This window comes from Anomaloglossus baeobatrachus, chromosome 4 (genome assembly GCF_048569485.1).
Source record: "Anomaloglossus baeobatrachus isolate aAnoBae1 chromosome 4, aAnoBae1.hap1, whole genome shotgun sequence".
Taxonomy (NCBI): Eukaryota; Metazoa; Chordata; class Amphibia; order Anura; family Aromobatidae; genus Anomaloglossus; species Anomaloglossus baeobatrachus.
Window position 1 is genome coordinate 225,949,871 of NC_134356.1, and position 13,395 is coordinate 225,963,265.

The 13,395-nt window shown below is 48.9% G+C and overlaps 1 protein-coding gene across 1 annotated transcript in view; it reads right to left on the reverse strand.

The window, feature by feature from the left end:
- The window catches only part of GNPTAB (N-acetylglucosamine-1-phosphate transferase subunits alpha and beta), a 154,978-nt gene that overhangs the window by 38,928 nt on the left and 102,655 nt on the right, over nt 1-13,395 (reverse strand). Inside the window, exons 10-13 of the mRNA XM_075344708.1 lie at nt 8,036-8,206; nt 7,800-7,923; nt 7,475-7,675; nt 5,719-6,668 (exon numbers count right to left, since the gene is read on the reverse strand). Coding sequence (XP_075200823.1) covers nt 5,719-6,668; nt 7,475-7,675; nt 7,800-7,923; nt 8,036-8,206 — 1,446 coding nt within the window. The remainder of the gene's footprint in view (nt 1-5,718; nt 6,669-7,474; nt 7,676-7,799; nt 7,924-8,035; nt 8,207-13,395) is intronic.

The window sequence follows — 13,395 nt, forward strand, 5'->3', positions numbered from 1 at the left end:
GACAGCGCTGCAAGCTCCGACACTCTTCGGAGTGAGGTAATTGCCACAAGAAAAGCCACCTTCTGCGAAAGACGTGATAAAGAGACATCCCTCAGCGGCTCGAAAGGTGGTTTTTGAAGAGCCATTAACACCCTGTTAAGGTCCCAGGGTTCCAGCGGACGCTTGTAGGGTCGAACTATGTGGCAAACTCCCTGCAGGAACGTGCGGACCTGCGGAAGCCTTGCCAGGCGCTTTTGAAAAAATACTGAGAGCGCCGATACTTGTCCCTTGAGAGAGCCGAGTGACAAACCCTTGTCCATTCCGGATTGAAGGAATGAAAGAAAAATGGGTAAGGCAAAAGGCCAGGGAGTAAAACCCTTATCAGAGCACCAGGACAAGAAGATCCTCCAAGACCTGTGATAGATCTTGGCGGACGTTGGCTTCCTGGCCTGTATCATGGTGGCAATGACATCCTGAGATAACCCTGAAGACGCTAGGAGCCAGGACTCAATGGCCACACAGTCAGGTTGAGGGCCGCAGAATTCAGATGGAAAAACGGCCCTTGTGACAGCAGGTCTGTGCGGTCTGGAAGCGCCCATGGCTGACCCACCGAGAGATGCCACAGATCCGGGTACCACGACCGCCTCGGCCAATCTGGAGCGACGAGAATGGCGCGACGACAGTCGGATCTGATCTTGCGTAACACTCTGGGCAACATCGCCAGAGGAGGAAACACATAAGGGAGTCGAAACTGCGACCAATCCTGAACTAACGCGTCCGCCGCCAGAGCTCTGTGATCTTGAGACCGTGCCATGAAGGCCGGGACCTTGTTGTTGTGCCGTGACGCCATGAGATCGACGTCCGGCGTTCCCCAGCGGCGACAGATCTCTCGAAACACGTCTGGGTGAAGAGACCATTCCCCCGCATCCAAGCCCTGACGACTGAGAAAGTCTGCTTCCCAGTTTTCTACGCCCGGGATGTGAACTGCGGAGATGGTGGAGGCTGTGGCCTCCGCCCACAGCAGAATCCGCCGGACTTCCTGGAAGGCTTGACGGCTGCGCGTGCCGCCCTGGTGGTTGATGTACGCGACCGCCGTGGCGTTGTCCGACTGCATGCGGATCTGCCTGCCCTCCAGCCACCGATGGAACGCCTTTAGGGCTAGATACACTGCCCTTATCTCCAGAACATTGATCTGAAGGGAAGACTCTATCGGAGTCCAGGTTCCCTGAGCCCTGTGGTGGAGAAAAACCGCTCCCCACCCTGACAGGCTCGCGTCCGTCGTGACCACAGCCCAGGATGGGGGCAGGAAGGATTTTCCCTGCGATAGAGAAGTGGGAAGAAGCCACCACTGAATAGAGGTTTTGGCTGCAAGGGAAAGAGAGACGTTCCTGTCGAGGGACGTCGACCTCCTGTCCCATTTGCGGAGAATGTCCCATTGGAGTGGGCGCAGATGGAACTGCGCGAAGGGCACTGCCTCCATTGCTGCCACCATCTTCCCCAGGAAGTGCATGAGGTGCCTCAAGGGGTGTGACTGACCCCGAAGAAGAGATTGCACCCCTGTCTGCAGCGAAAGCTGTTTGTCCAGCGGTAGCTTGACTACCGCTGAGTGAGTATGAAACTCCATTCCGAGGTAAGTCAGTGATTGGGTCGGTGTCAACTTGGACTTTGGGAAGTTGATGATCCACCCGAACCGCTGGAGAGTCTCCAGAGCGACGGTCAGGCTGTGTTGACACGCCACCCGGGAGGGTGCCCTGACTAGGAGATCGTCTAAGTAAGGGATCACCGAGTGGCCCTGAGAGTGTAGGACCGCCACAACGGATGCCATGACCTTGGTGAAGACCCGTGGGGCTGTCGCCAGGCCGAAAGGCAGTGCCACGAACTGAAGGTGTTCGTCCCCGATGGCGAAACGCAGGAAGCGTTGATGCTCGGGTGCGATCGGCACATGGAGATAAGCATCCTTGATGTCGATTGATGCTAGGAAGTCTCCTTGTGACATTGAAGCGATGACCGAGCGGAGAGATTCCATCCGAAACCTTCTGGTGCTCACATGCCTGTTGAGCAGTTTGAGGTCCAGAACGGGACGGAATGATCCGTCCTTCTTTGGCACCACGAACAAGTTGGAGTAGAAGCCGTGACCATGTTCCTGAGGGGGAACGGGAATCACCACTCCTTCTGACTTCAGAACGCCCACAGCCTGAAAAAGTGCGCCGGCCCGAGATGGGGGCGGAGATGTTCTGAAGAAACGAGTCGGAGGACGAGAGCTGAACGCTATCCTGTAACCGTGAGACAGAATGTCTCTCACCCATCGGTCTTGGACATGTGGCCACCAGGCGTCGCAAAAGCGGGAGAGCCTGCCACCGACCGAGGATGCGGTTCGGGGAGGCCGAAAGTCATGAGGAGGCCGCCTTGGAGGCAGTGCCTCCGGCGGTTTTTTGGGGGCGTGACTTAGACCGCCACGCATAAGAGTTCCTCTGGCCCTTCTCTGGCCTGTTGGACGAGGAGGATTGGGACTTGGCTGAGGGCCGAAAGGACCGAAACCTCGGTTGTATTTTCCGTTGCTGAGGTCTCTTCGGTTTGGACTGGGGTAAGGACGAGTCCTTTCCCTTGGATTCCTTAATAATTTCATCCAATCGTTCGCCAAACAATCGGTCGCCAGAAAACGGCAAACCGGTTAAGAACTTCTTGGAAGCAGAGTCTGCCTTCCATTCGCGTAGCCACATGGCCCTGCGGACTGCCACCGAATTAGCGGATGCTACCGCTGTACGGCTAGCAGAGTCCAGGACGGCGTTCATGGCGTAGGACGAAAAAGCCGACGCCTGAGAAGTCAAAGACGCAACTTGCGGAGCAGAGGTACGTGTGACCGCATTAATCTCAGACAGACAAGCTGAGATAGCTTGGAGTGCCCACACGGCTGCAAAGGCCGGGGCAAAAGACGCGCCTGTGGCTTCATAGATGGATTTCACCAGGAGCTCTATCTGCCTGTCAGTGGCATCCTTGAGCGATGAGCCATCTGCAACTGATACTACAGATCTAGCCGCCAGTCTAGAGACTGGAGGATCCACCTTGGGACATTGAGCCCAACCCTTAACTACGTCAGAGGGGAAGGGGTAACGTGTGTCATTAAGGCGCTTAGTAAAGCGCTTGTCCGGAAATGCTCTGTGCTTCTGGACAGCATCTCTGAAGTTAGAGTGATCGAAAAACGCACTCCGTGTACGTTTGGGAAACCTAAACTGGTGTTTCTCCTGCTGCGAAGCCGACTCCTCTATAGGTGGAGTTGGGGGAGAAAGATCTAGCACCTGGTTGATGGACGCTATAAGGTCATTTACTATGGCGTCCCCTTCAGGTGTATCAAGATTGAGAGCAACGTCAGGGTCAGAGCCCTGAGCTGCGACGTCCGCCTCATCCTCCAGAGAGTCCTCAAGCTGAGACCCCGAGCAGCGTGAGGAAGTCGGGGAAGATTCCCAGCGAGCCCGCTTAGCCGGTCTGGGACTGTGGTCCGTGCCGGAGTCCTCCACGTGAGACCTAGGGGCCACCCCGGAAGCACGCTGCGGCGCAGACCGAGAGGGGCCTGGAGGCGATGATCCAACAGTGCCCGGGGCCTGTGGAAGGACCGGTCTGGACTGCAAGGCTTCTAGTAGCTTGGCAGACCATTTGTCCATAGACTGAGCCATGGATTGTGAAAGCGACTCAGAGAGTTTCTCAGCAAAAACTGCAAACTCTGTCCCTGCCGCCTGGACAGGGGAAGCAGGAGGGTCTGCCTGAGCCGAGGGGCCCACTAGTGACCGAGGCTCCGGCTGAGCAAGTGCAACAGGGGTCGAGCATTGCTCACAGTGAGGGTAGGTGGAACCTGCAGGTAACATAGCCGCACAAGAGGTACAGGTTGCAAAAAAACCCTTTGCCTTAGCGCCCTTGCTCCTTGTGGACGACATGCTGTTGTCTCCTAGGAGAGTGATCACTGAGGGTATATAGCCAAAAGCAAAACAACCCGGCCGAACAGAGAAAATATATATACAAATATATATATACACTCCGGCACCCTAGGGGGACCAGCACCGGGTGACCGGTGTGGCTTACCGACCGCCCAAAGCGGTGTGTGTCCACCAGATTCCCTGCCTTAGGTCTCCCAGAGCTGCAGAGCTCGTTCCTGAAATCCTCCACCGGCATAATGTGTGTAAAAATGGCTGCCGGAGCTCTCAGGGGAGGAGGGAGCCGTGGGCGGCGACTAGTAAAGTGCGGGAATCTGGTGCCCCACAGTGATCAGTGAGGGGGGGGAGGAAACCTAAAGTATGCTCCAGCCCTCACTGCCGACGTCAGGTCGACCGTCCCGCCCTTACCCCTGACTGGCAGGCCCGGGGGCGGGAGTTATGGTACTAGGCCGCAATGAAGCGGGGGACTAAATTTAATACCGCGGCCGACAAACAGGCGCGGTCGGCGCGGAAGTCCCGGTCGTCACAAAACCAGCAGCTGCTGCAGCGTCTGTGAAACAAGCGCTCCATGCACCGTCCCCATAGGGACACAGAGTACCATTAGATGCAGGGCCCTGTCCCTGAGGATACAAAGACTCCTGTCCGGCAGATTCCCACAGGGGCTGCGGAGGGAGCCCGGTCCCAGTGAATGGATGACCGGTTAGGATCCCACTTCTCCCAGAGCCTCTAAGGGATGGTGAAGGAAAACGGCATGTGGCTCCAGCCTCTGTACCCGCAATGGGTACCTCAACCTTAACAGCACCGCCGACTTAGTGGGGTGAGAAGGGAGCATGCCGGGGGCCCTGTGGGGGCCCTCTTTTCTTCCAACCGATAAAATCAGCAGCTGCTGCTGACTAAAATGGGAGCATGAGTGGATGTGTGCCTCCTTCCACACAAAGCATAAAAACTGAGGAGCCCGTGATGCACGGGAGGGTGTATAGGCAGAGGGGAGGGGTTACACTTTTTAAAGTGTAATACTTTGTGTGGCCTCCGGAGGCAGAAGCTATACATCCAATTGTCTGGGTCTCCCAATGGAGCGACAAAGAAAAAAGGGCTTCCCTATATTTTTGGTTCCCAGCCGGGTACAAATAGGCAGCTGGGGTTGGGGGCAGCCTGTACCTGCCTGCTGTACCCGGCTAGCATACAAAAATATGGCGAAGCCCACGTCATTTTTTTGGGGGGCAAAAAACCCTGCATTCAGTCCTGGATGGAGGATGCTGAGCCTTGTAGTTCTGCAGCTGCTGTCTGCTCTCCTGCATACACTATTGAATGGAGTATGCTGAGCCTTGTAGTTCTGCTCCCTCTGCCTCTCCCTCCAGCATACAGTCCTGTATGGAGCATGCTGAGCCTTGTAGTTCTGCAGCTGTCTGCTCTATTGCATACACTAGTGGAGAATGAAGAACATATTGAAGAAGGAAATGACATCAGACCTTTTTTTTTTTTTCAACAATCTTTAAGGGCATTTTTCACTGATAAAAAACGCATAAAGACGCAGTGAGCAAAAACGCAGCAAAACAACGCACCAAATCGCGGCAAAACGCGTGCGTTTTTTGCCGCTTTTTTTGCAGCGGGTGCGTTTTTGTGCGGTTTTTGCCGCAAAAAACGCACAAAAATGCAGCGTCAAAAAAACGCAGTGTGTGAACCTAGCCATATGGTTAGATTTGGCTGAAGAACATGCTTGAGTTAGCTATCGTATAGCAATTCCTTTACAAGTGAAATCATGCCACATGACTTGTAAAAACTGTATTTAGCCAAAAATAAGATAGATTCTTACATCCAAAAGGTCCTTAAAATACTTTTTTCTTTCCCATGGCAGGAATCCTTCATAATTTGGGTGGTATTGTAGTTTTCTTCCAGGAATGATATTATCCTCTCTATTTCTTGCCAAAGCTTTTATGTGATTAGTACCTTTTTCCACTTTTGAACCCTGTACTCGAAGTCTATTGAGCGTGGATTCACTTCTCACAGAACGCTTATCATTCTCCAGATCTGATACCTTTGAATCAAATGTGGTTTTCTGAGCATGTTCATAATTTATTGCAGTGATTTGATCTTTAGGTGTAGCTGCTTGTCTCTTCGACTCTTTAACATTTAACTGTTCTTTTGTATATGGCGATAAGGTGACATAAGATTCAAGCAGAGCTACTTTTGATAGATTATATCCCTTCAATGTGATATCACCATTGCTCAGTTGAAGGTCAAGATTATGTAGAGCCAGTTGGACTTGGTTGGGAAGTAAGGACACATTCACATTCTGGATATTGACATGTAAATCGTGATATTCATCTGGTTTCTGCTTCTTCAACTTTGGGAATCGTTCTTCTTCTGGGATGTCCTCAAAAAGGATTTCTGCCTCTGGAGTTGGCGTAGTAACCACTGTATCTTTCTGCCTTTCTGAGGGTCTTGTATTGTTGCGTTTATGGTCTTCTGTCGTGTCAACATCTATGAAAATCTGCATTTTGAATAACTTGTCATTTTGATTCTGAAAAGTAATATTGAAGTGTACTGCAGTAGCATTCATTCCAGGATACATAATGAGGTGGATGGTTTTCCACTTGTTAGCAATGGAGGAGTGACGAATAATTGGGTTATCACTGTAGATGCCATCAACTGCTTTCTTAGCTATATTAGCAAAGCTGAAATATGGCAAAAATTCCCCCTTGGGAACCACATAGTGGGTTTGATTTAGAAACAAGTCCAACTTGTGCATCTCTCCAAAATGATCTATGAAAAGAAAAAGTGGCTAAAATGAGCAATAATGGTAGAATTTCTCTAACCCCCCCCCAAAAAAAAACCCCACTAGAATATATATTATATATATATATATACACATACAAACAGTACATACACATTATATATATATATATATATATATATATATACACACATGTATACATATATACATATATATATATACACACACACACACGACCGTACACATGTATATATACAGATATGTATTCAATATATATGTATATTATATATATATATATATATATATATATATATACATAATATATATATATATATATATATATACACATGTATATATATATATATATATATATATATATATATATATATATATATATACATACATACATACATATATATATATATATATATATATATATATATTGAATACATATCTGTATATATACATGTGTACGGTCGTGTGTGTGTGTGTATATATATATATATATATATATATATATATATATATATATGTATATATATATATATATGTATATATGTATACATGTGTATATATATATATATATATATATATTATCACACACAAACGAACATACACATGTATATATACATATATACAGTGTATATATATATATATATATATATATATATATAGATGTATACATTGCATATATATATATATATATACATACACACACACGCACACATTTGCCTAACATAACTGAGGCTAAGGAAATATTATTTCTAAATGATGAACGTTTTACATTGAGTCTAGAGAAAAATGCTAAGCTTGGCAACATCCCTAAATGTCGTACCTTGCCCACAATCTCCAGCATCATACCCACAACTGAGTACATTGCACGCTTGGTCACAGAATTTATCAGCAAGCCATGAATTGGCACAACCCTGGTTACAGTAGGATATTCCACTTATTCCTAGTCCAGGCTGCCAAGCTTGTCCATTAAGAAGACCTGCACCAGCCATTGCCGGCGCAAAACGACCAGCTGCATTGTTTCCTGTAGAGATAAAAAAGTAAAAACGTTGTTATCCATACCAAGATGATGCAGAAAAATGTAGTCAAGTAAATAGTCACTACATCTCATCACAGAATACAATCCAAAGTAACGTGATTAATCTCACCTAGGCAATCACCACCATCCCAGTCACATGCAGAATTATTACATGCTTTGTCACAGTAACCATCTTTGATCCATGATCCTGGACACCCCTCTGCACAGTTGGGAACAGGCCAAGTCAAGTAAACCTTAAAATGTGTGGAAAACACATTTTGTTAAGACACTGATGACATATTGCTGGGCATTTTGCTAGTAAGCTACAAGGATTTACTATGTTTAGGCAGAATGCTACTTTGTTACCTTTTGTCCTTTTGAATGGCTAAAGAAGTCATCAGGCCAGACATGTGTTCCAAACATTACATCATCATTCATGTATATGAATTTTTGGGAAAGTCCTGGTATTCTATGGATGTGGCTCTCAATGGCAGGAGAACTAAACGTGGGCAGATGGCTGGTGTTCAAAAACAGTTCCTATAAAAATAAAACATCAATCAATTTGTATTTCATGATAACCTTAACATTTTAATCAAGAAGGTGCATGTGAAGCCATTATTTCTTTAATTGTATATTTTTGAGGGAAGTTAAAGATGTCCCAACAAAATTTATATTTCCTAAACTGTCCTAATTACCTATGCAAGGATGTGCAAGTGTATTACCAATTGCCACCTTCTCGTTTCCAGCGTCGCTCCGCTGCTCTTCTTACCCACATGATCTTCAAACAGATTAAGAAGCTCAAACTGAGTGGGGTTTGTGTGCGAGCCGGAAATCGCTTTCTCGGAGTAAAGCCTGCTTTACACCTTACGATTTTGCATATGATATCGTATGCGATCGTACCCGCCCCCATCGTATGTGTGGCACGTTCAATTTGTTGACCATGTCGCACAAACGATTATTTCCTGTCACACGTACTTACCCTTCCATACGACCTTGATGTGTGCGGCGAACGTCCACTTCCTGGAGTGGGAGGGATGTTCGGCGTCACAGCGACGTCACGCGGCAGCCGGCCAATAGAAGCGGAGGTGAGCGGGACGTAAAAATACCGCCCACCTCCTTCCTTCCGCATTGATGGCGGGAGCCGCGGGAAGCAGGTAAGCTGCTGTTCATCGTTCCCGGGGTGTCACACACTGCGATGTGTGCTACCTCGGGAACATTGAACAACCTCACGTTCAATTTTTAGGAATTGAACGACGTGTGTGCGATGAACGTTTTAACGTTCAATCGCAATCGCACATAGCTGTCACATGTTACAATATAACTAACAATGCTGGATGTGTGTCACTTACGACGTGACCCCGCTGACACATCATAAGATATATTGTACCGTGTAAAGCCCGCTTAAGTCTATGGACCCTCATTCTGAGACTCCATAGGCTTAAAGGAGCTCTGCCCCAAACAACAAAGACAGTTTATAAAAATAAAAACGTTGTAGGGACATCTTCTTAAATTATTATGTACACCCTTTGAAAAGCTCTTCCTTTTGGGAAAACGGAGAAACTTGAAGAATAATTGCCAGTTTTGCTCTTATTTTATGGACCCTTAAGACACTTAGAAGTAGCAAGAACTCTTTTTACATCTTTGGGTCATACAAAAATACATTGATTGAACATCCATGGGTGCCTAAACAGCGTCTCTCTGTTTACAGAAATTTTTTTTTTAACCCCTTACCCCCACCTGTTTTCACTTTTCTGTTCAGGACAATTTTTTCAATTCTGACCAGTGTCACCCTATGCAGTAATAACTCTGGAAGACTTCAACGGATCCCAGTGATGAGGGAAATTTGCAAAACCAAATTTTTATTAATTACCACTTCACATTTGAAGTGATTTTAGGGGCCTATATGTCAGAAAACACCCAAACGTGACCCCATTTTAAAAACTGAACCCTTCAATTTCTGCACCACATCTACATCTCCTGGCTGGAAAGAAGGGAATTTTGTTTACTTACCGTAAATTCCTTTTCTTCTAGCTCCTATTGGGAGACCCAGACAATTGGGTGTATAGCTTCTGCCTCCGGAGGCCACACAAAGTATTACACTTTAAAAAGTGTAACCCCTCCCCTCTGCCTATACACCCTCCCGTGCATCACGGGCCCATCAGTTTTGGTGCCAAAGCAGGAAGGAGGAAACTTATAAATTGGTGTAAGGTAAATTCAATCCAAAGGATGTTCGGAGAACTGAAACCATGAACCAAAAGAACAATTCAACATGAACAACATGTGTACACAAAAGAACAACAGCCCGAAGGGAACAGGGGCGGGTGCTGGGTCTCCCAATAGGAGCTAGAAGAAAAGGAATTTACGGTAAGTAAACAAAATTCCCTTCTTCTTTGTCGCTCCATTGGGAGACCCAGACAATGGGGACGTCCAAAAGCAGTCCCTGGGTGGGTAAAAGAATACCTCGATAAAAAGAGCCGAAAAACGGCCCCCTCTTACAGCTGGGCAACCGCCGCCTGAAGGACTCGCCTACCTAGGCTGGCATCTGCCGAAGCATAGGCATGCACCTGATAGTGTTTCGTGAAAGTGTGCAGACTCGACCAGGTAGCCGCCTGACACACCTGCTGAGCCGTAGCCTGGTGCCGCAATGCCCAGGACGCACCTACGGCTCTGGTAGAATGGGCTTTCAGCCCTGAAGGAATCGGAAGCCCAGACGAACGGTAGGCTTCAAGAATCGGTTCCTTGATCCACCGAGCCAAGGTTGACTTGGAAGCCTGCAACCCCTTACGCTGGCCAGCGACAAGGACAAAGAGCGCATCAGAACGGCGCAGGGGCGCCGTGCGAGAAATGTAGAGCCTGAGTGCTCTCATGAGATCTAACAAGTGCAAATCCTTTTCACATTGGTGAACTGGATGAGGGCAAAAAGAAGGTAAGGAGATATCCTGATTGAGATGAAAAGGGGATACCACCTTAGGGAGAAATTCCGGGACCGGACGCAGAACCACCTTATCCTGGTGAAACACCAGGAAGGGGGCTTTGCATGACAGTGCTGCTAGCTCAGACACTCTCCGAAGTGATGTTACTGCCACTAGGAAGGCCACCTTCTGCGAAAGGCGTGATAGAGAGACATCCCGCATCGGCTCGAAAGGTGGTTTCTGAAGAGCCGTTAGCACCCTGTTAAGATCCCAGGGATCCCCCTGCAGGAACGTGCAGACCTGCGGAAGCCTGGCTAGACGCTTTTGAAAAAACACGGAAAGCGCCGATACTTGTCCCTTGAGAGAGCCGAGAGACAAACCCTTGTCCATTCCGGATTGAAAAAAAGAAAGAAAAGTGGGCAAGGCAAACGGCCAGGGAGTAAAACCCTGATCAGAGCACCAGGATAAGAAGATCCTCCAAGTCCTGTGGTAGATCTTGGCGGACGTTGGTTTCCTGGCCTGTCTCATAGTGGCAATGACATCTTGAGATAACCCTGAGGACGCTAGGAGCCAGGACTCAATGGCCACACAGTCAGGTTGAGGGCCGCAGAATTCAGATGGAAAAATGGCCCTTGAGACAGCAAGTCTGGTCAAGCGTTGATGCTCTGGTGCAATCGGCACATGGAGATAAGCATCCCTGATGTCGATTGATGCTAGGAAGTCTCCTTGGGACATCGAGGCGATGACAGAGCGGAGAGATTCCATCCGGAACCGTCTGGTTCTCACGTGTCTGTTGAGCAGTTTGAGGTCCAGAACGGGACGGAATGATCCGTCCTTTTTTGGCACCACGAACAAGTTGGAGTAAAAACCGCGACCACATTCTTGAAGGGGAACGGGGATCACCACTCCTTCTGCCTTCAGAGTGTTCACCGCCTGAAAAAGTGCATCGGCTCGCTCGGGGGGCGGAGATGTTCTGAAGAAACGAGTCGGAGGACGAGAACTGAGCTCTATCCTGTAACCGTGAGACAGAATGTCTCTCACCCATCGGTCTTGGACATGTGGCCACCAGGCGTCGCAAAAGCGGGAGAGCCTGCCACCGACCGAGGATGCGGTTTGGGGAGGCCGAAAGTCATGAGGAGGCCGCCTTGGGGGCGGTTCCTCCGGCGGTCTTTTTAGGACGTGACTTAGACCGCCATGCAGAAGAGTTCCTCTGGCCCTTCTCTGACCTGTTGGACGTGGAGGAATGGGACCTGGCTGAGGGCCGAAAGGACCGAAACCTCGGTTGTATCTTTCGTTGCTGAGGTCTGTTTGGTTTGGACTGGGGTAAGGACGAGTCCTTTCCCTTGGATTGTTTAATAATTTCGTCCAATTGCTCGCCAAACAAACGGTCGCCAGAAAATGGCAAACCGGTTAAGAACTTCTTGGAAGCAGAGTCTGCCTTCCATTCGCGTAGCCACATGGCCCTGCGGACTGCCACCGAATTGGCGGATGCTACCGCTGTACGGCTCGCAGAGTCCAGGACGGCGTTCATGGCGTAGGACGAAAAAGCCGACGCCTGAGAAGTCAAAAACACAACCTGCGGAGTAGAGGTACGTGTGACCGCATTAATCTCAGACAGACAAGCTGAGATAGCTTGGAGTGCCCACACGGCTGCGAATGCCGGAGCAAAAGACGCGCCTATGGCTTCATAGATGGATTTCATCAGGAGCTCTATTTGCCTGTCAGTGGCATCCTTGAGCGATGAACCATCTGCCACTGATACTACGGATCCAGCCGCCAGTCTAGAGACTGGAGGATCCACCTTGGGACACTGAGCCCAACCCTTAACTACGTCAGGGGGGAAGGGGTAACGTGTGTCATTAAGGCGCTTAGTAAAGCGCTTGTCCGGAAATGCTCGGTGCTTCTGGACAGCATCTCTGAAGTTAGAGTGATTGAAAAACGCACTCCGTGTACGTTTGGGAAACCTAAACTGGTGTTTCTCCTGCTGTGAAGCCGACTCCTCTATAGGTGGAGTTGGAGGAGAAAGTTCTAGCACCTGGTTGATGGACGCTATAAGGTCATTTACTATGGCGTCCCCTTCAGGTGTATCAAGATTGAGAGCAACGTCAGGGTCAGAGCCCTGAGCTGCGACCTCCGCTTCATCCTCCAGAGAGTCCTCATGCTGAGACCCTGAGCAGCGTGATGAAGTTGAGGAAGGTTCTCAGCGAGCCCACTTAGCCGGTCTGGGACTGCGGTCCGTGTCGGAGTCCTCACCGTGGGACCTAGGTGTCACCCCAGGAGCACTTTGCTGCGCCGACCGAGGGGGGCCTGGGGGCGATGCACTCACAGTGCCCTGGGCCTGTGTTACCGGTCTGGACTGCAAGGCTTCTAGTATCTTAGCAGACCATCTGTCCATAGACTGAGCCATGGATTGTGAAAGCGACTCAGAGAGTTTCTCAGCCAAAACTGCAAACTCTGTCCCTGCCACCTGGACAGTGGAAGCCGGTGGTTCTACCTGAGCCGAGGGTCCCACCAGTGCCTGAGGCTCCGGCTGAGTGAGTGCCACAGGGGCCGAGCATTGCACACAATGAGGGTAGGTGGAACCTGCAGGTAACATAGCCGCACAAGAGGTACAGGTTGCAAAATAAGCCTGTGCCTTGGCACCCTTGCTCTTTGCGGACGACATGCTGTTGTCTCCTCTTAGAGTAATCAGTGATGGTATATAGCCAAAAGCAAATAATGCGGCCCAACAGAGAAAATGTATACAATATATATATATATATATATATATATATATATATATATATATACACTTCGGCACCCAAGGGGGCCAGC